Source organism: Acipenser ruthenus, chromosome 1 (assembly GCF_902713425.1).
Source record: "Acipenser ruthenus chromosome 1, fAciRut3.2 maternal haplotype, whole genome shotgun sequence".
NCBI classification, from domain to species: Eukaryota; Metazoa; Chordata; class Actinopteri; order Acipenseriformes; family Acipenseridae; genus Acipenser; species Acipenser ruthenus.
This window is the reverse complement of record NC_081189.1, coordinates 11,751,537-11,778,953: the sequence shown is the minus strand read 5'-3', so window position 1 is coordinate 11,778,953 and position 27,417 is coordinate 11,751,537. Positions and strand designations below refer to the sequence as shown.

The following is a 27,417-nucleotide window of genomic DNA, read 5'->3' as shown; positions in this document are numbered from 1 at the left end:
GCTACAGCATCGGAGGACAACGCAACTCTCAGGCAGCTTACAGGCAAGCCCGCAGGCGCCTGGCCAGACTACAGGGGGGTCGCTGGTGCGCGGTGAGCTGAAGACACCCTGGCCGACCTAACCCTCGGCCAATTGAGAGCCGCCCCCTGGAGGCTCCCGTCCTCGGTCGGCAAAGGAATAGCCTGGACACGAACTCGCTATGTCCAGACTATAGAGCGCATCCTGTACTCCACACGGAGCACCTTTACTGGATGCGCCACTCGGGAGCCCCATCATAATATAGATTTTTAAGCACATTTTTTATATATTCAGTGTTATTTCAGCAGTCCAGTTAATCTCCAAGAAGATCTACACTATGAACAAATGAAGCACAATATTCTCCACTCAATCAGTACAAAGATCACATGTAAAATGGTAATGTTAAATCTAAACATACACATTCAAATTAATAAATACATCAATACACACTAATTTAATTTAATATAATATAAGACAAATGAGAAAAAGACCTTCAGGCTTTGTAACTGGCCACCTGAAGTTGCGTGTGATATTATAATGTGGTGCTGTAATTAGGCTGTTCCAGTGAGTCTATGATGAAACATGTACAGGTGTATGATTAGGCTGTTCCAGTGAGTCTATGATGAAACATGTACAGGTGTATGATTAGGCTGTTCTAGTGAGTCTATGATGAAACATGTACAAGTTTATGATTAGGGTTGTACAGTTAGAAACATGATGGAACATGACCCCCCTAAAGGATATATACTTCAATAATTCTTCACTTCATTATTGCACTTTTGACCCTTATTTAGCTGGAAACAAAGCCTTCAGGAGGATCAAAAAGCCTGTTATTCGTAGTCTTGGCATAAAATGAAATCAGAGATTGGTTTGGTGAATTACAAGCTCCTTGAATTTCTCTAGAAGGAGGACTGAGACCTCCAGCCCTTGCGCTTGTGGGCAGTGAGGAGTCTCCGACGAACTTGCCATTTCCGGAATGCTCTCTGGATCGTCATGGCAGCCTTGACTTCCTTGCGTATCATCAGCGTGGTGGTGAAGGCCTGCATGTTGTTGCGGAGCGGGAACCTCTTCAGTGTTCTAGTGGTTATTTGCACTTGCAGTTTCCTTAAAGGGTCAGTTTCTTCCACATTGCCTACAATCACACAGCTGATCCCCCTCAGTATATCTAGGCAGTGCAGCTTGTTCTCGCTGGTTATGGGAAGGTTTAAGGCTGCAATCTTGACCGCGTTTGGTTTTGGTATTCTCAAAGGAGACTTGAGACAATCAAGAAAGTCTGGCAGCTGTTCCAAACTGATAAACTGTGTGGCAGACGGGTCATATTTACTCCACTCTTCGTAAAACATGTCGATGTGGTCATCTGTGACTCCTTCCAGCTCTTGTTCCTGGGCTTCAGTAAAGTTTTCCAGAATAACAGCTACATACATGTTGACGATGACGATGAAAGTGACCAGTATGTAGGAGGACATGTACAAAATGCACACAAAGGCTGGCTGTGTGCCACTAGCCATGATTTGCTGGAGAACATCATTCCAGCCAGCTGCCGTAGTTAGTCTAAACAACAGCAACATGCTGTTCGCGAAGGTTTCAAAGTTAACAATTTCATTGATGGATCCTGATCTGGGCAGGTCTTGAAACAACGTCATTCCCAGAATGGAGTAAATAAACATGACCAGGAGGAGAAGGACCCCGATGTTAAACAGGGCAGGGATGGACATGATCAGTGTGAAGAGCAACCTTCGTATTCCTTTGAGGGACCTCACAAGTCTCAGCAGCCGTCCCAGCCTCGCCACTCTGAACACACGCAGAATGGTGGGGGAGAAGGAGATGTTTTCTGCTGCCTTCTCCAATAAGTTTCCTAAAATTCAAAGGAGTACAAAAATAAATAAAATGACTATGCCCAGAGCTACAGGGCTAGACTTGGTAGTCACTATTTATTTGAGCAAAAATGATTAACACATATCTGAACCTGTAGTTCTGTAGGAAATGGTTAACATGTGCGGTTCCACACTGCACTGGCTGTAGAGTTAATGATGATCTACTCAGGGACACCAAGATATTTAGCAGGCAAGTGCTTTGAATATGCCACAAGGACATTGCAATGCTCTGAGTTGTGAGGCCAGTGCCCACAGACTGCAGGTACAGTATCTGTTCTGTTTCAATCCACAGTGGATGAAAGGTTCAGGGTGTGTGAATAACAAATATCAGAGCAATCGAGATTCTGTTGAAAAATATATTGCAACGACAGTGCTAGAAAAAGAGATAGGTAACGGAATTGGTTCTAAACTCTTAAACAAATCACTTGAATCCAGTATTTTTTTCAGCCTAATTGTGGTCCTCACATTTTCAAATGACTTTTAATATCTGCATTTCTGTTTTTAGCAGTTCTGGGGTTGACCCCCCCTATCTAAATCCATGTCATTTTAACCCGGGTTATATCAGCTTTGCTGGTATCTATGCACACATCTGCCATGCTGCTTAGTAACCAGGTCACTGTCCAGCACAGGTCTCAGTGTTTATCTTGTTTGCGTGTTTTTGATCATATGAATCTGTCTCTCTTTTCATCTGCAGGACTCATCGACTAATCAACAGATTTTCTTTAAATTTGCATACTATAATTCCATTTGTTTCCCAAATATCCAAAAGTATGAAAGAAACACAAGGAATATGTTATAGGGCCAATAAAATACATTGTATCTGACATGCGATTACAAAGAGTTTCCTTTCATATTTTTTTTATTATATAGGATTTCAGTATGAAAGCAGTTCAGGCTCAATGAAATGTCAAAAGTCCTAATGTGCAGGGAGGAGATTCATGCAAAACGAATGGAGATATTATGGTTTGCCATGCTGTTAGAGGGTTTGAATAACATTTTTCATAAATCCACGTTCTAAAACCCATAACGTCAAAGGAATGAACACAGTCTAGGACGCAGATTTCAGAATATTTAGGTCTGGAGACAGTATTGAAGTGGGATTTTCTAAATGACAGCAAAGCAAAAGCAATCAGTGCCTCTGGGGATTCCCTCAGCAGCCTGCATGCTCCACTATTTCAATCAATAATCAATCAATCGATTTTATATAGCTGTGGATTTGGATTTCCTCAGCAGCCTACAGCCTGTCATTGAAACATGTATTGATCATTTCAATGTCGGTTCTCATACTAGTAAAGTGTTAGCAGTTATCTCAATGTTGCTTTCTTCAGTGAAACACCTTGACAATCCATTCTAATCATGCCGTGGCTTGCACTGTAAGTGCACAATCATTACCTGCACGATGACCACAATGCTACTATGTTACTACAGAGTCTGCGCTTAGGGATACGAGGGTGTTTAACAGCTTTACCACACAGGTTTGTAATGTTAACTTTGTATTACGCTTCTCCAAAACAATACCCATAGTTCTACTTTTATAGTCCTTGTTTATTTTATTGCTTTTTCATTTTATTATCTTTAAGTTAAATAATCACATTTCTACATTCTTTGAACAGTCTTTGAGAATACAGTTTTTGAGACGTGCACGACTGTATATTGGTGTCATAATAAAGCATCTGGCTTATTAAAAGAGCTCCACCTCAATTCACAGAGTTCACTTACAATGGTTCGATCAGGCTTGCTGTAAACCAAAATCTTGCAGCATGATAAAGAGCTCTCTGTAGCAATTATTGCCTTCTGGTGACACCTAGTGGAGGAGGGGGGATTGACAAGCTGCTTCTCAGACAGTGCAGTGAGAGCTGGAGCTAGCTGTTACACTGTAGCACGCTTGCAACACCAATACCAGGGTGAAAGGCATTCTGAAGGCACCTTTAAAAATACATATTAAACAGATACTATATATCATCACACATGATCCTAACATTTATTTTTCCATTCTGTTTAGATCATAAAAAGGACCTGGTATTTTCCTTCAGTTAAACAGAAATACATTGAAGAGACTCGTGTTCGGGGCTTGATTTTCACAACATCAGTACAGAAAGACTTCTATTGCAATGGGGTAAACCGTGGCATGTTTGGATCAGTTCAGTTTACCTCCATGACTTTTCATGTTCATTTTGCTCTAACTATGTATGTAGATTTTCTCATTCAAGTAACAAATTCTAACAGTATTTTTAGAATGCCTTGTAATTGAACAGATATCTAACACACTGCTGCAAACAGCTTCCAGCTTTGTATTTACAATGACATATCGTTCTGTAAGTATGTTGAACACATTTGAAATCAACAAAAGAATGGGACAGCTACTGTTAGAGAAAGTGCGATCTCTGTTAATCCATCTGCTAGAAATTATTTCAAACATGTGTCTCAATCACAACAAAACAATAATGGCTTGCTAACACTTTGGATAGACCAGACAATATCATAGCTTTTATCTCAACATCATTCTGATATATTTCAAATGATGCTTACCTACAATGGATACTGTGACCACTAAAATATCAAAGACATTCCAGGGGCGAGTGAAGTAATACAGTCGCAGTCCCAGGAGCTTGAGGACAGCTTCAGCAGTAAACAGAGAAGTGAATACCAGGCTCACCATATCCTGGGCTTGAATAAAACTGTCAGATTGCCCATAATGCTCACTTGTCATAAGCAACATGTTTAAAACTATCAAAATAATCGTCAGGGGTTCGAAGTATTTGTGATGCACCACTTTGTAAAAGAATAACAGAACGGCATTCTGAAAAAAACAAACAAAACAAAACACACAGTTACCAGAGTTAGTTCAGATCAAATAATTCTCTGTAACTTTAAACACTCCCTTATTAAGGCTGTGTGGTCCAGTGGTTAAAGAAAAGGGCTTGTAACCAGGAGGTCCCCGGTTCAAATCCCACCTCAGCCACTGACTCATTGTGTGACCCTGAGCAAGTCACTTAACCTCCTTGTGCTCCGTCTTTCAGGTGAGGCGTAATTGTAAGTGACTCTGCAGCTGATGCATAGTTCACACACCCTAGTCTCTGTAAGTTGCCTTGGATAAAGGCATCTGCTAAATAAACAAATAATAATTAAGATATACAGAAGTCGTAAAAATGTTGTTCACAAGTAATACAACAATGGACACGATTAACATGTGACCTGTAGATGCTAGTAATACAGCAATGTGCTCTATTAACATGTGACCTGTAGATACAGCAATGTGATCTATTAACATGTGACCTGTAGATTCTAGTAATACTTTCTGGACTCTGTCTACTTGTAAGGAAACAGAAGGGTGGAAGAATGGCAGCTTACTTTTGGAGCAGGGATCATTTTGGTTGGTTTAACTTTAGAAACCCGTTTTAAGGCTCCATACAAGTGTCTCTGATCTTCTGTCAAAAGCATGACCAAGGCACCTTCCTTCCTGGACTGCAAGACAGAGAACAAGGACGAAATCAGGAAAGTGCATCCAAACAGGCAAATAGGAATTTCAACCTCCTCCGTAGACAACCAGCTGCACCAAATAAACCACATGTTTAAAGAAGCCGGTGATTCTTTTTACTTTGAAGAAAAATCAACCATAAACGGCTGATCTCCCAAGAGTCAATGGACACTATTCCATGGCTCTTAATACCACGCTGTTTAAACCATTAAAGAACAACTTTGTGTGGCCAGGGTTAGGGAAATAAAGTCTCTTCTTTAGTGCATTTCTATCTTTAAAGATATGTAAAATGACAGTGTGGGGCTTATTTTAATAATTTAAGTGACATCAGTATTGATCTGCAAATGTTTAGATCAATTGAATAGAGCCCACTTAAACAATACGAGTGTCATATTCTGTGTACAGTTTGCATACGTGGATAAACATGATGAACTCTACCCTGACGCTGACTGAGTTGCATAATAAAACAAGTGTCTGCCTGCTCTGGTAACTGAGCCAGCTCTCTTAGCAAAGCTGCTGGTCTCGTCAGTCGCTATCTCGGTATCGGGCTCAGTACACCGGTGTTGCTGCTCTGCAGACTTTAGCCTGTAGTCTCTCAGGACTTCTGATCAATGGTACGTATTGGACTGAAAAAATTCTAAAATGACAAAAAAAAAGTGCTTACCCTTTTATGCACTGTATTGAAGTTATCAATGATTACGCCAATGAACAAATTTAGTGTAAAAAACGTCCCCACAACAATGAAGGCAACAAAATACAAAAGACTGTAGGTGTTTGCATCAGTGTCAGGCTGTAGGTCGATCTGTTGGCAAAATACTTCATTAATAATAACAGGATATTGTAATGCATGCTGTAAAACATATTATTGACATAAGCGTTTCATCAGCAATGAACTGCTGTTATTTGTTAAGAATTGTCAACATCTTCAATAACATTTTTATATATGTTGTTTATATATAGATCCTTAAACTGAAGTGTGATCCCTTTTAAAATAGTTTTTAAATGCAAGGGGCACTGTATCCTTTAAACAAAGAGGTTATTTGTTGCCCTGCTGTATGACAACATACATGCATAATACAATAAAGCAACCGAGGTGTGACAGGAATGACTGGGTGGTGGCATCAGGACAGATGCAGGAAGTAAAATATACTGACACCAGGCACTGCAGTTTCAAAACGAAGACGCGGCTGGACGCCGTTTTTATTAAGCAAAAATAACAAAAATAAATAAAAAGTTTAAACAGAAAAACTGTGCTCACAGAGCAAAACAAATAGTTAAACAAAAACAAATCACGAACACAAAATATATAAAACACATGTCAAGCTGGGCAGATTGCCTTCACGGTTGCTATGTTTAATTTTAGTTTCGTTTTTCTGCCACTCCTCTCGCTCACTCTCTCCGATCTAACACTCACCACGAACGCAGAGCTGCAGGCTTATATACCGTGGCCGAGGGGTTAAACTAGCCGGCAATTATTCCCCTCGGCCACAATCTGCACGAGTTTTCTAAATTAAACTGCTGTGGATGGGGCTTGCCAAACAAACAAACGGCTACGCCGTCACTAAACAAAACAATAACAAAACATACGGCGCTCGCCGTCACTAAATAAAACAATAAACGTTCGGCTTCGCCGTCATGTATACAATAATAAAATCAAACAAAACAAATACAAAATACACTGCACAGGGGCGGAGGGGGAGACCCCGATCTAAAAGTAAATAAACAAATAAATGTACAGGGCTCGCTACCGCCCTGCTACACTAGGGTTCTGTCAGTAGACATAGGGTCAAGAATGAGGTCCCCCAAATGCACCCCTGGGGCGTGCCCAGGATACTGCACAAAAGGGTGGGGCAGCTTGTTTACTTACCCCTCTTGCATCAGCAGCACTGGCCATAATTTCAATCCAGCCTTCAAATGTTGACTGTTAAGGAAAACATACTGTAAACTTCAACAAACTACTAAAATAGCATACATGCTTGTGTTGTGCACTTTCATATGAAATGCTAAAACAAACAGCATTATTTAGTCATTGTTTTATAAATCCCATCAGAGGATCTACTGCTGTTAAGGAAGGAAAGCAATGAAACATATGAAAGAGTAGCCAGGTATGGCAGGAGAAATCAGAGTTACAGCAGTGTGCAAACTTAAAACACCTCAAGAGAGAGTGTCATTGAGATCCTTTATATACCTACCTGCAGGATAACTGGGTGAGATTTCCATTTTCAGTCAGTAATTTGTGGTATAGAATCAACAGGGACTCGTGTGTCAAAATGCTGTGCTTTAATTAGGCATCGTAAACAACTTCTAAAACGTCTCATGCATTTTACCATGTGTTACTATGGGTTCCTTTTCTCTTACAACACTAGTCTCCGGTTAAGAGAACACCCCTCTAGAAGCAAGCGAAGCGTTCTCTAAGACGGAGTGTTCTCTAAGACGGAGTGTTCTCTAAGACAGAGTGTTCTCTAAGACAGAGTGTTCACTAAGACGGAGTGTTCTCTAAGACGGAGTGTTCTCTAAGACGGAGTGTTCACTAAGACGGAGTGTTCTCTAAGACGGAGTGTTCTCTAAGACGGAGTGTTCTCTAAGACAGAGTGGAATCCCCAGACAGCGGTATAGAGGAATCTATTTCCATGTTACATTCTCATCATTGTTATAATGTAACATGGCAATAGATTCCTCTACACCACTGTGTGGGGAATCCGCTCTGTCCCCTCATCATTCTCATCATTGTTACAATTGCTCCCTGTAGGGTCATTTCTCTACCACACGCACTTCAGCTCAATTGTATCGTGGAACCAAAACATGGAGCCAATTCATTTTTGGGTTAATGAGACATTTTCTATAACTAACAAATTAATTTAGACTAAAAAACACCCTGGCTATAACTTTGCTTTTGTGACTATCTTTAATTAAAAGTGGAACTCCTGTAAAATGGAATTTCATCCATAACAAACTTTATACACAGTATAGAATATACAAAAGAGCTGTGAAAAGCTACACATGAACCATACCATATGAACACTGTACTTTTAGACCTGCAGTAAGCTATACATACTTGTTGCATTATACCTATAGTTTACCACAAAGCTGGACCCAAATGTAGCACCATTTATGCTGGCCTTAAGAAAACAATAGAATGTACAAATGAATTGAAATATAACTAAATCAAAACCGCATGTATTACTTACCACTTGCAAGAGAGCCAAATAGGCGGCCATGATGTTGTCAAAGTGAATGGCTTCGTTCTTCCACTCATAGCCCTTGTTTTCATTTGCTTTGCAATCTGAATAGTTGTTCACAATATCAATGGGCAGCCTGATTCCATCACTGTCCACACAGTGGAAGAATTTCCCCCCGTAGATCTGAACTCCTATAATGCCAAATATAAGCCAGAACACCAAGCAGACCAGCATGACATTTGAGATGGAGGGTATTGAGGTAATCAAGGCATTTACAACCAGCTGCAAGACAAAGAAACGACAGGCACCACACAAGCGTGAATACTAACCTCAGGTCCTAATGTATGCGATGGAGAAGCCACAAGTATAGTCAGCTTTCATATGGCATGCGAGTTGCCTCATATCAGCATATTAAAAAGATATATAGCATGTTCATAATGCAACCCGGCACAGTGTTTCCAATACCCATGTCAATCAATCAATCAATCAAAACTTTAATTTATCCAGATGAGTCATTGAGAACAAATTCTCATTTACAATGACGAGCTGGCAAGAGGCCCAAAACACCACAGCACACACAATACATAAGGGTTAAAAACACATAATCAGTCATAAAACTCTGCAGGAACTTAGCTGGTTCAGATGTCAGTCAGCAATGAGTCGACCCTACGGCTAAACAGATGTCAATACAGTCGCAGTCAATGTATGCCATATACACACAACTCAGTAAATACAAGTAAATCAACATATATTAATTTGCCCAGCTTGCTTTGCACTCATTATATATATATATACAGTATATATATATATATATATATATATATATATATATATATATATATATATATATATATATATATATGTGTGTGCAGTATCAAAGCAATGCCTACCCTCATTCCTTCCCAACGAGAAATGGCTCTCAAGGGTCTCAAAGCGCGAAGAGTTCGGAAGGATCTCAGGGATCGGAGGGATTTGATGCTGCTGCTCAGCACACCCAGCCAACCAATCTAATGGGAAAGAGACAGAGATAGCAAATCTGAGAAAATCTGCATAGCGAAAAACAACAGAAAACTAACAGTGTTACTGCAGCTGTTATTATCTTCACACAAGTTATTTATTAATGGTTTTTAACATTAACTTTGCTTTTCTCTTTGCAGAAAAAGGTGGGCTGAACATTTACACTGGTGCAAACGAAATGCAAATTGGACCCAAATGCATGGATTTATTGCAAATTCCTTAATAATGTCATTGAATTGGGACCTTATTCTATTTGATAAGCTCTTTTTTGACTTACATATCAGTGATTTTAAATGAGTTTGTCAAAGTGTATTATCTGTGTCTAAAGATGGACGATCACTAGAAGTATTGCAGATTGCAGGTTCCAGATGTAAGCTGAGCATGCTGCTGTGATGGTATGACGTCAGCTGGAGTCCAGATGTTGAGTGTTGCACTTTTATTTTTGATGGGATTTATAACGTTCCCACTAATGCTTTTTACCCTGGATATGACTATTTGTTTTTATGACTGTAGGGTCTATTATAATGGAACTACCGTAAACTGGAACTGTATCACTTTCACTGGGATTCCACATGCTGTTCTCCTGTCCTAACACAACATAGCACAGCACAGTCCGGTTCAACAAACATCACAAAAGAACAATGCAGCATTGCCTTTACTTTATAATGGCACACTGCACTGACACTGAATAGGTTTCATAAATTTACATATCTGGACTACAAGGAGTAACCTCACCTACCACAACCAGAAGAAAGTCCAGCAATGTCCACACATTGGTGAAGTAACTGGTCACCCCGAGGCCGGATATTTTCAGCACCATTTCCAAGTTGAAGAAGGCCAGGTAGAAGTTGTCCAGGGAACGCAGCACTTGCTGAATCTTGGGGTTCTTCTTGGTGTATTTGTCATCCACTGTCTACAATAGCAGGGGTGGTAATTATCACACTCATAGACAGAGTGATTCACAACATGGGATGTCTGTACAGAATGTCCTAATTGTGCCCTACAATTCAGCACTGTTCCTGGGTGTGTATTCAGAAGTGTGCACATTTATTACAACACCTCAAGATTTGTAATTTATATTCTTTATATACCTGCCTGCATGAAAACCTCAGGATGTGAGAATTTCAATTTCCACTCAGTAATCACTGATATAGAAACAATAGGCCCTTGTGTGTGAAAACGTTGACCACTTTGTGCTTTAATTAGGCATCTTAAACAACTTCTAAAATGTCTAATGCATTTTACCATTTGTGGCTATGTGTTCCCTTTCTCTTACTATTTTAAATGAATTGCACGTATGGCCTGATAAAATCAATTAGACAATCACTAGATGTTCAGTTCCAGTGGTTTGATTTCATATGCACAACAAATCAAAACTACAGAAGCAATGGGGTGTTGTTATTTGTTACCCTGTGCATATATCTATATTAAATGTTGTTTTGTTTACACTGCTACACACTTAGCTGCACCGTGCCCTGGTGCAGCATGTGCCTGCAGTCCTCACCAGTGTTATTGTGCTGACGAGAATGATGAACAGGACGATCCCCTCGAACACAGAGTGCTTGACCAGTTTGAAGAGCGCGTGCCTGAGTGGTCTGAAGGTTTGCCCTGAGTCACAGCAGGAGCAGAGGGCTGGTACACATGGCTGCATCACGCTGTTATGCTGCTTCTGCTCCAGCTCCAGCTCGTCCATCTCTGCGCTTTGCCTTTTCTCCTCTGTCATCGTGTGCTCCACGGATTGCTTTCCACTTTTCTCTTTGCTTTTCCCGATCACTGAATGGACTTGTTCTATTTCAGGTTCTATTTGAACTTCCTCCAGTGTTTCCAGCTAACAACCAGAAACAAAGAGGCGATTTACTTCCCCCTGCACAGACAGTGTATACATCACCTAATGTGGTCCAGTAATGCATTTACAAAGCAAAGAAGCACATCGTTTTATACAACATTATAAAAGAACCTAATATATATCTGGATGTATGATCTGCCTGTGAAGTAAACATAACACCAAATAGGTATGAAGTATAAAGCATGGATCCTTGAAATTGAGGTTGTGTATGTATGGTTATACTGTAGCAATAACTAGGAGGGCACATTGAGAACACAAAGAGAGCAGTGTCCTGTTATAGAATATGTGATAGATTCCAAGAACACTAGATCCATCCCCTAGTTATACAGCAGTTACTATATGGCTTTCTGATTTCTTTTTTTAAGGGTCTGTTTTTTAATGAAAATAAGGCAGTTACATGAAGTGCTGTTTTCACTCCGAGCAACAGGGTTTTAAACTCAGTTTGAACTCAAAGTTTGCAGTTTTCATTTTCGGGGTTTATGTTACCAGGGCCGAATTAACATCTTTAAGCCCAAAGAATAAATAAAGCCATTCTGATTATTATTATTCAGGTTTGCTAGTATACCTTACCACCATAACCGAGGATCCATTTTCATATCTTCGGCACTGTGCACTGACAGTGGGGATCTCTTTATGTGATGACTGGTTCGGAGGGCATTTCTTTTTCTTCTGTTTAACATCAGAGACACGGTCTAAAAAAGAAAGATGACTGACTACAATCCAACCAGCTTCACTTCAGATATGAGCAACATAATATACAGCAGTGTGCACACTTATTACAACACCTCAAGATGTGTCGTATATATGCATCATATACCTGCCTGCATTGAAAACATCACGGTGTGAACATCTCAACCTCCGCTCAATAATCAGTGCTACAGATAGAATAGACACTCGTGTGTGAAAATGTTAGAACGCTTTGTGTTTCAATTCGGCATCTTAAACAACTTCTAAAAGGTGTCATGCATTTTACCATTCGTGACTACGTCTTCCTTTTCTCTAAATATTTGAAATGAATTGCATGTCAATTAAATTAGACAATCACTAATTTGCCTATTTTGACCAGTTTCAAAGTGGCTTGATTTCATATGCACAGCAAATCAAAACTACAGAAGCAATGGGGTGTTCTAATACATGTGCACACTGCTGAACTACAGAAGCAATGGGGTGTTCTAATACATGTGCACACTGCTGAACTACAGAAGCAATGGGGTGTTCTAATACATGTGCACACTGCTGAACTACAGAAGCAATGGGGTGTTCTAATACATGCGCACACTGCTGAACTACAGAAGCAATGGGGTGTTCTAATACATGTGCACACTACAGTATGCTTCTTTATTTAATCACTGTAAAAACAAAAATGTCAACATAGAGTCGTAATAAAACATTCAGATGTAGGTTTCAAATGCATGAAAACCCCATGGGCAATAATTCCAAAGCATTCCCCACAGTGCTGCTTACCTTCCATGCTATCTGTGGTCTTTGAACCTCCAGACAGTTGGATGTTGTTCTGCTCCAGTGGTCTGTTTTGGGGACTAGGTTCGACTTTTGCAGCAGAAGGAATCGGCTTATTTCGCAATTTCAGCATAGACAAGAATCTTTGGAATTTTATCTTCAGGGGAACAGACTCTGATGTATCTGTTGTGAAGATATCTCCGGCAAAGAAGTTAAGCAGGAGAGCCAAGAATAGATTCAACACCTAAAAATATAAAAGAACAGGTTCAGCACAGAGAAATATAAAAGAATAGGTTCAGCACAGAGAAACATAAAATAATAGGTTCAGCATCTAGAAATATAAAAGAATAGGATCAGCATCTAGAAATATAAAAGAATAGGATCAGCATCTAGAAATATAAAAGAATAGGATCAGCATCTAGAAATATAAAAGAATAGGTTCAGCACAGAGAAACATAAAAGAATAGGCTCAGCATCTAGAAATATAAAAGAATAGGTTCAGCATCTAGAAATATAAAAGAATAGGATCAGCATCTAGAAATATAAAAGAATAGGTTCAGCACAGAGAAATATAAAAGAATAGGATCAGCATCTAGAAATATAAAAGAATAGGATCAGCACAGAGAAACATAAAAGAATAGGTTCAGCATCTAGAAATATAAAAGAATAGGTTCAGCACAGAGAAATATAAAAGAATAGGATCAGCATCTAGAAATATAAAAGAATAGGATCAGCATCTAGAAATATAAAAGAATAGGTTCAGCATCTAGAAATATAAAAGAATAGGTTCAGCATCTAGAAATATAAAAGAATAGGTTCAGCATCTAGAAATATAAAAGAATAGGTTCAGCATCTAGAAATATAAAAGAATAGGTTCAGCATCTAGAAATATAAAAGAATAGGTTCAGCATCTAGAAATATAAAAGAATAGGATCAGCACAGAGAAATATAAAAGAATAGGTTCAGCACAGAGAAATATAAAAGAATAGGTTCAGCATCTAGAAATATAAAAGAATAGGTTCAGCATCTAGAAATATAAAAGAATAGGTTCAGCATCTAGAAATATAAAAGAATAGGTTCAGCATCTAGAAATATAAAAGAATAGGTTCAGCATCTAGAAATATAAAAGAATAGGTTCAGCACAGAGAAACATAAAAGAATAGGTTCAGCATCTAGAAATATAAAAGAATAGGTTCAGCATCTAGAAATATAAAAGAATAGGATCAGCATCTAGAAATATAAAAGAATAGGTTCAGCACAGAGAAACATAAAAGAATAGGTTCAGCATCTAGAAATATAAAAGAATAGGTTCAGCATCTAGAAATATAAAAGAATAGGTTCAGCATCTAGAAATATAAAAGAATAGGTTCAGCATCTAGAAATATAAAAGAATAGGATCAGCATCTAGAAATATAAAAGAATAGGATCAGCATCTAGAAATATAAAAGAATAGGTTCAGCACAGAGAAATATAAAAGAATAGGTTCAGCATCTAGAAATATAAAAGAATAGGTTCAGCATCTAGAAATATAAAAGAATAGGTTCAGCACAGAGAAACATAAAAGAATAGGTTCAGCACAGAGAAATATAAAAGAATAGGTTCAGCATCTAGAAATATAAAAGAATAGGTTCAGCATCTAGAAATATAAAAGAATAGGATCAGCATCTAGAAATATAAAAGAATAGGTTCAGCACAGAGAAATATAAAAGAATAGGTTCAGCATCTAGAAATATAAAAGAATAGGTTCAGCATCTAGAAATATAAAAGAATAGGTTCAGCATCTAGAAATATAAAAGAATAGGTTCAGCATCTAGAAATATAAAAGAATAGGATCAGCATCTAGAAATATAAAAGAATAGGTTCAGCACAGAGAAATATAAAAGAATAGGTTCAGCATCTAGAAATATAAAAGAATAGGTTCAGCATCTAGAAATATAAAAGAACAGGCTCAGCATCTAGAAATATAAAAGAACAGGCTCAGCATCTAGAAATATAAAAGAATAGGTTCAGCACAGAGAAACATAAAAGAATAGGTTCAGCATCTAGAAATATAAAAGAATATACCAGAAAGTTGCCTGCTATGTATGTCATGAAGAACAGCGGGATGCAGAAGTACATTTTGGAACAGCGCATACAGTCGTACAGAGGCTCTGCCCACTCTCCACAGAGAATCCGGAACACCATCAGAAAGGAAGAGTAGAAATAAATGAAGTTCCATCGGGGGACCTGCTGGTCCGGGAAGGCTTCCTATATCATAGTTAAACACAACATACAAGGAAATCAGCTGCTACTACAGCAGTGTGCACATCTACTAGAACACCTCAAGATGTGTCATTTATACCCTTTATATACCTCCCTGCATGAAAACTGCAGGCTGGGAGAATTTACATTGTTAGGTCAGTAATCAGCGATATAGAAACAATAGGCAGTATTGCAGTCTCATATTAGTAATGCATTACTATGTTACTAACAGTATTTTACATACTGGAAAATAGACACAACGAGTACAATTTATTTCCCCTCAATTCAATGTAATATAACAAACTGTCTATATGATTTGCTGTGGTATTTTAATTTTACTGCAAAACAGCAGGAAAATCAGAGCAACATTCAACAGCAGATTTCTATGAAACACTATGAATAAACACAGACGTTAAACCAAGGTCCTGCCTGCTTTGTGAACATCAACATCTTTCGAAGAACAGCAGGGATATTAACTCTAGTGTCGTGGAGAAATTACAACCCATACAATCCCAGCCTTGTTATCTGAACAGGATATCTGAACCCTGCAGCAATGGGAGAGATTCACTACATTGTAGAGAAACAGTGCAGTTCTCTTAGCAAAGCAATAACCAAGGGATCTGTATTTGTCACTTATTATCCAGATATAAAAACAGCTGTGTCGGGTTGGGGGGGTCTTTCAGACGGCAGATTCAATGCCAGCAGCAAGTCTTTCAGGCAGCTCTGTAGTACAGCTGGTTCAGAGTATTCCAATATGGTACTGGTAGCAGCAGGCCTGACAGCTGCTGTGTCCTCCATGCTGGAAAGCAATGCCACAGGGACCCTGAAGCTATGGGAACACCTTTCATTGTAAAAACGTACATACCTTATTTAAATAGTCATGGCCTACAAGCTGCATCCCAATAACAGCAAAAATGTAAATCACAATGACCACTATCAGGGTCAAGTTTCCCATTTCCTTCAGGGACCCAAAGATCACTGTGATGAGGACATTAAGAGTTTTCCAACTTTTTGCCAGTTTGAAGACTCTGAGCTGTAAGAACATAAAAACAAAAATAAAATGTGAATTAAGACAAGCTTGACCTCTGATATTATCAGACACAGAGTGAGTTACTGATCAAAGACTCTAGCTGTTCACTGTTTCTACCTTTTATTTAGTAACTTCCTCTACTTTTGCACTCAGATCTTAGTGAAATGTTATTTCTTGTCACACGGCACAGTACTTGGCAATACATTTTTTTAAATGTACAAATATAGTACTTGAAAGACAGAACAGCATTTAAACATAAGTTACTGGAGTTTATTATTATTAAATATTAATTTGTTTACCAGACACTTTTATCCAAAGCGACAAGGAGATGAACTATGTATCACAGCTGCTGCTGCAGAGTCACTTACAATAGGACCTCGGTTTTACGTCTCATCCGAAGGACGGAGCACAAGGAGGTTAAGTGACTTGCTCAGGGTCACACACAGTGAGTCAGTGGCTGAGCTAGGATTGAACTGGGAACCTCCCGGTAACAAGCCCCTTTCTTTAACCACTGGACCACCAAGACTCCTTTTAACTGGATTATGTAAAAATACACCAATATTATAATGTTCAAAACTGTGACCATTTCATTTTTATTAAAGTTGGAACAAATGTATATTGTTACTATCAGACAGACTGTGTTATATTTATTATAGTTATAATATGTGTAATACTTTTTGAGCCATAAGACATACCATTCTGAAAGACCTCATGATGGACAGATCAAATAAGACATACCATTCTGAAAGGCCTCATGATGGCCAGATCAAATAAGACATACCATTCTGAAAGACCTCATGATGGACAGATCAAATAAGACATATCATTCTGAAAGGCCTCATGATGGCCAGATCAAATAAGACATACCATTCTGAAAGACCTCATGATGGACAGATCAAATAAGACATACCATTCTGAAAGACCTCATGATGGACAGATCAAAGGATTTAACATTAGCTGCAGTGAGTCCCCAGTCCAAGAAGCTCAGTAAAACAATGATGAAGTCAAATGCATTCCAGCCATTGCTCAAGTATGGGATTGGGTTCAGAGCGAAAATTTTCAAAAAAGCTTCCACAATAAAAATCACGGTCAGAACCTGTATCACAAAAATAAATCAAAATGATAAACTGCTACACAGTCCATAATGATGCTTCAGAAACCTTTAGTTATATAGTATCTTAGCAGAGTATCTGCTTTTAAACAAGGGATACCCAATAACTGAGAGATTACAGCATTGATTATAAAATGATAAAACAATGTATTAATGTTGAACTGCTGCACAGTCCATAATGATGTTTCAGAGACCTTTAGTTATATATGCTTTTAAACAAGGGATACCCAATAACAGAGATTACAGCATTGATTACAAAACGATCTAACAATGTAATAGTGGTAAACGCACCGTGTTGCCCTTGTCCAGGTCCTCTGAATAAGAGGCTCCATAGTGATCAATGGCTAATATGATAGTGTTGGTGAAGATGCATGCTGTGATGATCCACTCACACAGGGAATGAGAAACGATTTTCAACATGAATTGCTGCACCTTCAAATAAGGTAAGCAGCAAGTCCACGAACAAAACATTTCAGTGAACCTCTTTTTAAACAAAGCCCACGTTTGTTTTCCTTCTTCTTCTTCTTCTTCTGAAACAACAAAATGGCACACTTTTACCGGTACAGTGGTGGCTGGTGGCCAGAATCTTTGGGTGTTCACACCTGAGATGCAGGTGAGGGTGTGGGGTCCAGGGGACCAACCTCAGCGGTAGAAGCACTGTCCAGTGGATCTGTTTCTTGTTGGAAGCGATACAAAAAGTTTGCTCTGTGATGTCTTAGCATGGCAAATGTCTTTTTCAATTGATAACATGGCTAAAGCATTTAATCGTTACATTTTCATACATTTGAAAAAAATATATAAAAAGTGAGATGTTGAACTAAGACAAATATATTAAACACCCTGAATGTAGTAAAATTTAAAATGGGTATTTATTTAAATTTAAGTTGTCCTGATTCTAAATCAATCCCAAGACAAATTGCCGAACACAGCAAGACATTACTGATCTTAAGTTAAAGCACTGCTGAGGAGCAGCAGCCTCGGGAGTAAAGGGACAGACGAAGCAGAATAAGGCAGATTAAAACTGTGAAAAGAACGAAGATGAACAAATAAGAGTGTTCAGAAACACTAATTTAAAGTTAGCTGAAGTTACACAAATATAATTAGACTTGTGAATGTTATTTTAATATTTAAACAGCTTAAACGTTTCCTGTCTCCACAAAGTTACACACCATGCAGTATTGAGAAGAGCCAGTCGTGCTGCTCTTATTTATGTGTCTTGGCACATGCGCGCTGATCGCCTGATCACCTTGTTCGCTCATCTGCTGCGCTCCATCCAGCCATGTTTAAGACAATATGCCAATGTCACGTGAGACGGGGGAACTAAAACGCACATCACCCAGAAGAAGGGAAGCGCAGTTCATGGGGTGAGCAAGCAAACACTGTCAACCGGCCGCCCCTGATCCAGTATGTCTTTTTCTGTCACCAAAACTAAATCCATTCACGTGGCTTTTTTTTTTTTTTTTTGATTGGAGTTACAAAACATAGGGCCATATGCATAAAAGATGGCGGTAATTTCCGGCCATTAAAAAAAAAAAAAAAAAAACTATTGGGCAGTATTTAACACACGATTTAGAAAACTACTGCGTGGTTATTTTCCCAGTGATGGGTTTAGATGTGATTTGCGTCACAGATTGTTACCAAGATATCGTATCTAACAATGAGCTGTGTCCCCTACTTAAGAGGTCAATGGCATACACCGCCTGTTTACGGCTACGGGAAATGTCTGCAGGCAGGCCGTAGGGGGTAAACTGAGCGTGATCATGTTCATTCACTAGGTGTGTGCTGCAGCAGTTTTGAAATCAATGAAAAATGATCTCAGTAATCATCAATCGAAAAACATATACATATATTAATATACTATTTTTGTCCACTACACTTCTGTCTTAAAAATATTTAAGTATGTTTGAGTAGTTTTACAGAGCTCTAAAGTCACTACATATCGCAAGAGACAGTGACAGGTTGCCCGAAACATCAGGTTTTAAAAAATATTATAACATTTAACACACACGCGCGGGATGCGAACAGTGTATTCTTTTTCATTTAAAAAATCATGATCTTTTTTTGTATCGCTTATATATGCACATGCCTTCCTGAAAAAGAACTATAACCACTAGAAATGTAATTTTGTCACACTTCATGATATTTGACTTTTGGTTGAGAAAAAAGGATCCTCTAATGTTTGCACACATGTCCTTTCCACAACTTTCGTTTAAATGACAAAAAAAAAGTTTTTTATTTGTCACTGTATTCTCTCAGTTTGTCAATACCTGCACAATCAATTCACATTTGTTTTCTACCTGCAAAAACTCGCTATCATCATTCCGCAAAGAGTCTGATTCTGGCACAGAACGTTTAAAACACTGACCAAGCTGTACAATATGAAGCTTTCGAAGGAGGGAGAGAGCTGCAGATATGAAATGCTGAGCAGATTGAAGGAGGTTACTGAGAGTATGATTCAGTCAAATGACAGCTGGGGAAGCGGGGGGGGGGGGGGGGGGGGGGGGGGGGGGGGGGCGGGGCCCGCAGCAGACAGGACCAGTCGACGGAACTTGAATACTAAAAGTGGAGGCCGAAGGGGAGCTGGAAATGACAGTTGAGGTAGCAGCTGGAACTGAACGAACGTGTGTAATCGACTGCTGGGGAAGCTCAGCACGCTTTGTGCTCCATTTTCTGGAATGGTGGGCAGAGATGAGATGTTGACTATCCTATGTGTCAGTTAATACGGGATCGATCTGCGGTCTGCTACTATCATGTCTGCTTGAAATGGAAAAGGTGAACTCACATTGAGAGACGGGGTTTCACAACTCCAGTTATTCTCCTAGAGTGGAACTCCTTAACTCATAAACAAGACAGATTTCCAGTCTCACCGCGTCTCTCACCATATATTAATGCTGTAATATTTGAGAGGATGTGTGGACATATGAATAGATTGCTGAGAAAGGCAAGCACCTCGTATTTTTGATTAGATGGGGATTAGCATTAGCCTTGACTGCGGAATGCTTCCACGATCTGCGTATTGGAGGAAAGCGGAAGCGTTGGAAGATCTGGAGTAGTGCAGGTACAGATTTAGACTGTAAACTAAAGCAACTTGCATGCTATAATAGTGAGTAGATCTGAAGAGGGAGCAGAGATCTGCTGCAGTGAGGAGCAATTAACAGTAGAGGACGGGATCTGCTGAACGGTGCAGATCTGAGGAAGTAAACAAAGAAGTGCTGTCAATAATGAGCGGTGGTCTGCTGTAGAGCGCAGATATCTGCTGAAGCAGGGATCTGTAATAGTGAATGGTGGATTGCCATCGGTAGTGTGATGATCTGCTGTAGAGCACAGAGATCTGCTGAATGCGGTGGATGTTGGACTGTGAGTTAAAGTGATTTAGATGAAGCCAGAGATGGAGAATACATAGAGCTGAGGCCGCTGTAGAAGAGGATGAAGAATCCGTTGCTCTGAGGCTGTTGAAAAATCTAGTGATTTTGTCGGGAGTAGTCCGCCTCAAAGGGGCGGGGGTGGGGGGGGGTAAGAGTTGAAATTGAAGAATGTCATTTGATATAGATAGACAAAGGATGAGGCAGGAGGGGAACTCCCGAGAATCCATCCGAGTGAGAACTGCGGGAATAGATAGAAAAGCTGTAGTGTCCGAGCTTCGCAGCGAAACCAAACTGGTTTAATGTATAGAGAGAGAGCTTGTGGTATTATACTGCCATCCAGAGGTTATGATTGGAATTACATCATTGACTTGAGTGAATCAGGGTAGAATCTATGAAGTTATTACAATTAAAATCCTTGTCTATGTAGAACAACATTTGCTTATTCTTTTAGATTTGAATAAATATTCTAGACATGTTTAGGACAGATAGTCATGAATAGAAATAAGTTAACGCAATATTTAGAGGTTATGGTTCGGCGCGTTGAATTCGTCTCCACCAGTTGTGAAAGCGCAGCAACAGGAAGCCGGAAGATTGCAGTGCTGAGGCGCAGAGCACGCAGAGCCTGATGAAGCTGCCTGGTCACCATGACAACTTACCACTCCCCGCAGTCACTCAATAAGGGCGTTGCCGTGGTAACCATAGTCTGTGAGGCGCCGGCGGAAAAGTTACAGTACAATAGTGTCGTTGGAGAATGTTGTGACCAGTCGAGTCACGAGCCGCCACTAGTTAAAAATTGAGTTTGTAATGGGCTGGATACGTCTTTAAAAAGGTTGAACGTAGCTGATGGAGGTCCAGGGCAGGTTCTTCTGATGAAACGGTAATTGTGCTGGCTCTGTGGGAGCGGGGGGAGGGGCGTCTGATTGCAGGCGAGGAGTAAAGAAAGATTCCGCCGACAAAACTTTGTGGTAGAATTAAATAGAGCTAAGGTAAGGCAATCGCAGACAACGGGAATGTCGATGTCATGTCGAAGGAGCTTGAAAGTTTAACGGAGGACCAGACTTTCTGATAAGGTTGCTGACAAGTTGAGTAATGGAGCTGCGCTTTGGACGGCTATGATGCCGAGGTGGAGACTGGATGGCACAGGAAAGAGTAACGTTGGAGCTCTTGGAGCCGAAAAGAGAAGCTGAATGAAAAGAAAGATCACCTGAGCAGGTAAGAAAATGATTGATAATATCTTGGCAGCGATGTGCAGAGAAACGACCTGCGTGAGCGAGGGAACGAAGTTTAGATATTAGAGGTGAAGCACGAAACGACGGCGTCTGAGGGTTTGCTACAAAAACGAAACACTAGACAGAAAAGGTGCAGGTGATCAGGTCTTAAGTAGTAAATAGAAACTAATTAATGGGATATTAGAAAATTGAAAGATTAGAGATTAGCGGCCCCCCCAGCTCCACGCCCCCCGAACCTCGCTAGCTAACATTTATACAATAAATATTGTAATGTTAAACACTATTTCTGGCACGATAAAGGAGACAGTAAGTGTTATGCATATAGACCAGTCTCATAAATTAGAAACTAGAAAATACTTAATGAACAAAAAGCAATTATTCCTGTTATATACTGTTACAATATTGCATAAATGTATCGAGGCTTGGCATAAGTATTGTTGGAGATGAATCTGTGCAGTTCACTAGATTAGAGAGCTATAGAACACCAATGTTTAGGTCATTGAAACAGGGATCTATATACCAAGTACATGGAAATGAAGAGAGTATATGTAGTATATGATGAGTATATATTTAGTATATGATGAGTATATATTTAGTATATGATGAGTATATATTTAGTATATGAAGAGTGTATATTTAGCATATGGTGAGTGTTATTTAGTATATGAAGAGTCTGTATTTAGTATATGAAGAGTGTATATTTAGTATATGAAGATTTTTTTTAGTATATGAAGAGTGTATTTAGTATATGATGAGTGTATATTTAGAATATGAAGAGTGATTATTTAGTATATGAAGAGTGTTTTTTAGTATATGAAGAGTGTTATTTAGTATATGAAGAGTGATTATTTAGTATTGAAGAGTGTTATTTAGTATATGAAGAGTCTGTATCTAGTATATTAAGGGGTAGATGTAAGTATAGGCGCAGTGCAAATAATTGCAGATGCAAAATTCAAATTGCATTGCAGCCAGGCAATTATTTTGCACTGCACCCAATGTAAGCTTAAGAGCAATGCAAATGACTCAACACACACACATAATAATCCACAATTATAATAATGAGGGTCTCAATGAACGCATCGGTCTATTTAGCGGCCACACTTGCAGAGTTAGGGGTACAGAGAGCAGTGGTCGCTGTATGACATTTGTGGAGCATGGAAATACAAACCAAAAAAAATATGTCAGAGGAAGGGCAGCAAAGTCCTCTTGGCGCACAGAAAAGAAAAGTTTTCTCTGAGGAGGAGCTCAGAGTCCTTACGGCTGAGGTCACTCAGCCTGAAACTGAGTTGTTTGGAAAAGCCTCATCCAACATCAGTTATGGTAGTATCCTTAGGAAATGATATGTATTGGCCTGTCCTTTTCAGGCAATTTGCCCAGCACTCTGAAAAACGTGGACTGGGCTATCCCTCCAGACATTCCAATTGTGGTCTGAAAGGAACCAGAGGCTCCTGTAGTGCAGAGAACACAGCACTTTCACATGTGCAGGGATAGCGATCCCTAGATTGATGCTGGGGTCTAGCTCATCCCTCAATTCAGCTATTATGTCTAGGGATGACCTTTGTAGAAGCTTAGTTACTCACTTCTACAATGGTTTGCACCTTGTAAGAAGAGGTGTAAAGTTTCTGGACGGTCAGCAATTGCCTAAGTGCAAGGCAAAATCCTTACATCACATTATAATGTTTGCGCCCACTTAGTATTCAGATCCCACCCAATTCCATGCTCTTTTCTTCATTTGAATACATTTCAATATCATTTTAATGGATTAATGATTGCAAAGTGCAAATTTGATAGCGGGTGCAGAACGCCAGGTGAACACCATTCTTTACATACGCGACATTTTTAGCAGCTGCTAAAATAAGACTTTACTGCTGCTAAACACGATTTCCGGCAGCATTATGGGGGTTTTACAGCCGCAAATCACTGCGTGTATCCTTACATCTACCCCTAAGTGTATATTCAGGATATGAAGAGTGTATATCTAGTATATGAAGAGTGTATATTTAGTATATTTATGTCTGCAAACACATTTAAAGCACCAGGAAGGGCCCTGTTTTAATGATTGAACCATTGGCAGTATGGTATTTTGATCAGTTTCAGTTTAGGTAACTGGTTCAAAGTGTGCTCACGCTTTTCCATTGTCTTCACCATAATGTGTACCTGCACTGAAATTTGAAGTATCAGTTGACCATGATACAATGTATTCCATTGAAAAGCCTTTGGACATATTCCGTCCGTACAGACGGAACTTGTCTTTTGGGTTCAGTCTGCTGATTTTCTTTTTCTGAAAAAAATAAAAAAGCAAAATGAAGTTGGGCTGTGATCCACACAGGCTTCATCTCCTCATACCCTCTTTAACACAGCAAGCACCAGCGTCAGAGCAAACGAAGCAAAGAGCATGCAGCGCAAATCAATATCTACATACAGAAAAGAAATCCTTCGTTTTGTCTACTGTAGCAGGATAGCACTCAGAGACAGGGAAGCTGAAGTGAAAGTGCTGTTGCACACATTTACTATTCCTAAATGGGATTATAAAGAACACAAACAAATAAATAGGGCACGAGGGCCAAAATAAAGACTTTAAACAAAAATAAAGATAACCGGTAGATGCCACTTAAAAATGCTCCCACAACTACAAAGTACTGTAGCCTTCATTAAATGAGGACAATGATAATGAATTAATGTGTTTGTTAGCGGTAACTGTATTAAACTGCAGTCACTCGTTCTTGCCACTTGGGGGAGCACTTTACCTGTATAAGATATTTTTGCAATAACTGTAGTAACTAACATAGGAATATAAAAATATAAGTCATTGTTCTACCCACCATTTCCTCCTTCCTCTTCCATAATTCCAGAGCGTCAGAGTTTTCCTTCTTCTTCTTTTCTTTTATTTTTGACTCTTTTTCATAAGATGACGCCACTACCGCTAGGACCAGGTTTATAATGTAGTAGGAGCCAAACATGATCACAACAGTGAAGAACAGGACATAGTATAATCCACAGGCCCGGAGGACCTACAAACACAATCCAATACAAAGAAGACACATTTACCAATAAGGACACTCCATTTTCAATTACTGGTGGTACATTCCTCCCTCCCTCCCATTTCTAGATTTGTTTCTGGTTCTGCAGTAAACATAAAACAACTGTTCACTCATTGAAACTGAACGTTAGCTACAGGTCACACAACAAGAACCAAGAATTGCTTTCATTCTCAAATGTTTGTTTTGTTGTTGTGAAATACAAACATATCAATGACATGTATATAAAACTACCACTAAATGTGAAAAAAAGTGTATTTGACTATTTCTCCATGTAATTTAAGTCCAAGCCAGGCCGGATTCCAGGGTGGCAGCATGATGATGAGTACAGCAGCCGTGTGGAGTAGTGGTTAGGGGCTCTGGACTCTTGTCCGGAGGGTCGTGGGTTCCATCCCAGGTGGGGGACACTGATGCTGTACCCTTGAGCAAGGTACTTTACCTCAATTGCTCCAGTAAAAAACACCCAACTGTATAAATGAGTAATTGTATGTAAAAATAATGTAATATCTTGTAACAATTGTAAGTCGCCCTGGATAAGGGTGTCTGCTAAGAAATAAATAATAATGAGTGTATGGCAGGGGTTTCCTTTTATAACAGTTTACTCTGCTAAATTTAGCTTTGCTTTGCTTTATCATACCTCACTGGGCTTTACAATGCTTACCTATCGTAACCATGCTTTCATTGTGCTTTATTAAACTTTCCTTTGCTTTACAATGCTTACCTATGCATAACCATGCTTTCACTGGGCTTTATTACACTTTGCTTTGCTTTTACTATGGGGAATGTTTCGAAGGGTTACTAAGCCATGTTGTTGCAGCTGAGTGACTGGGATCCTTAAAGTTCTTGGATTAATCAGCTATTAGGAACAGGATGAGCTCCTGTTGTTTACAACTGTTGCATGTTATGAAGCTTATTCATTTACCAAATTGTAAGTGTTTTCCCAATGATCCAAAGTGATGAGCTGAAAGGACGTAATGAAAGCCCATCCAAAATGGTCAAAATTTGTGTATCCATTGTTTGGGTTTTGTCCCACATCCGGAAGACAGGTATAATTGGAAGGACATCTCCTAAAACCAAAGAAAGAAATACAAAGTGTAAAGCACCTTGTACCAAGTTTAATTCTGCCAACATATATTTCATGAACCCCTGCGAGCTTTTCATATACCGTTCAGCAGTGTTTAAAAAGTACATACAAATTAGTGATTGTCTAATTGAATTGATGACTTTAATAGGCCACATATGCTATTAATTTAAATTAGTAAGAGAAAAAGAAAGCAGAGCCACACATGGTAAAATGCAAGAGACATTTTAGAAGTTGTTTAAGATGCCTAATTAAGAAATTGGTCTAATATTTTCACACATTGTTTCTATATCAGTGATTACTGTTGAAATGTAAATTGTCATACACTGAGGTTTTCATGCGGGTAGGAATATAAAGGATATCCATGACAAATCTTGAGGTGTTCTGATACATGTGCACACTGCTGCATATTGAAGAAGAACGCAATGAAAAAGGGAATGGATAATGTTGATTTGTTCAGTTGTGAATTGTAAAAACCTCTGCAAAAACTAAAGCTGTTTCACTTACCCTGTGCTGCTTGAGTTTCCACACACTACTGTATCAACATCACTTTGTACGAGCCAATGGGCTGTAAAAAACAAAGTAGAAATTGAATGCTATTTAAACAGTCTGGATATTTATTTCACTAGAAGGCAGTGGTAGCATTGGTACACGGAAGTCCAGTGTCTTTTATGCTGTTTACACTCTCAAACGTCAAGTCCATTCGAAAATATTGTGGTAGTGAATATAAAACTGTGAATACTTTTGAAAATCTACCATTGAATGTATTTGATGTATTTTTATGGTCTGTTGTGATTTACAAGGCTACTAAAGGTACCATGGTATACTGCAGTAAAACTGCATAAAGGAAACCAGAGTTGTTTTTAAAAGCAAAAGTAATTACATGTATTTTGGATGAAGACGTCCCAGTCTTCATCAGTAACATTGAAGTCAGCGTCCATGTTGAGAATGCACTTGTGTCTCAGAGCCCCTTTGAACAGCTGCAGTCCAAACAGAGCGATCACTAGCAATGCGAAGAGCATGAGAAGCAAGACTTCCAGCAGTTGTTTGGCTGATTTAAAAATAACACTAATGATGGTCTTCAGCCCTGGACAGAACAAGTGTGGCTAACATGAGTAGGTGACACAAAACAAACAAACAAACAAACAAACAAACAAACTGGCATACAGAAGTAGAATAATAAAATACATCTTAATTCCATTGTTTAACCCTTGAATGACACTTTTTCATTTTTCAGTTAGCGTGCCCAATTATTTGAACCCCTGATTTACTCCCCAGTGCAGACTGTCCAATCATGTTTCCCCTCACAGCAACAATTCTCCACACAGCTCAGAAGAAATGAAGGTTCAGTGGGTGTCCTCCGCTCCCAGTATCAAGCCAGTTAACCTCTTTACATCCAGGAACTCGAGAGAGGATGTCAGCAAGCTACCGGCCTCTGGAGGACAAAGGCCA

The 27,417-nt window shown here is 39.2% G+C and overlaps 1 protein-coding gene across 2 annotated transcripts; it reads right to left on the bottom strand.

Moving 5' to 3' along the window:
* Window positions 1-68: 68 nt before the first annotated feature.
* On the bottom strand, window positions 69-27,417 carry LOC117403874 (sodium channel protein type 3 subunit alpha-like). 2 transcript variants are annotated; one of them, XM_059000577.1, is made up of 20 exons: window positions 26,849-27,417; window positions 26,473-26,533; window positions 25,807-25,951; window positions 24,669-24,857; window positions 24,004-24,127; window positions 17,544-17,782; window positions 17,052-17,237; window positions 15,977-16,144; window positions 14,935-15,117; window positions 12,877-13,114; window positions 11,983-12,104; window positions 11,071-11,394; window positions 10,306-10,479; window positions 9,440-9,556; window positions 8,559-8,831; window positions 7,238-7,291; window positions 6,035-6,172; window positions 5,244-5,357; window positions 4,422-4,692; window positions 69-1,873 (listed from the first exon to the last, which is right to left on the bottom strand). In XM_059000577.1, exons 1-20 carry the CDS (start codon window positions 26,985-26,987, stop codon window positions 918-920), a joined length of 4,215 nt encoding a protein of 1,404 aa, XP_058856560.1. In that variant the 5' UTR covers window positions 26,988-27,417; the 3' UTR covers window positions 69-917. The 2 variants fall into 2 exon arrangements, with proteins under 2 accessions (XP_058856560.1, XP_058856638.1); XM_059000655.1 differs by lacking the exon at window positions 6,035-6,172.

What these genes read in the sequence shown, in the direction of transcription:
- LOC117403874 (XM_059000577.1), bottom strand. Translation starts at nt 26,987, where the DNA reads ATGCTCTTCGCATTGCTAGTGATCGCTCTGTTTGGACTGCAGCTGTTC. An exon ending in CGTCTTCATCCAAAATACAT is followed by an intron (nt 26,534 to 26,848) that starts GTAATTACTTTT and finishes TGTTTTTTACAG; the next exon opens with CCCATTGGCTCGTACAAAGT. An exon ending in TACTTCAAATTTCAGTGCAG is followed by an intron (nt 17,783 to 24,003) that starts GTACACATTATG and finishes TTGTTGTTTCAG; the next exon opens with AAGAAGAAGAAGAAGAAGGA.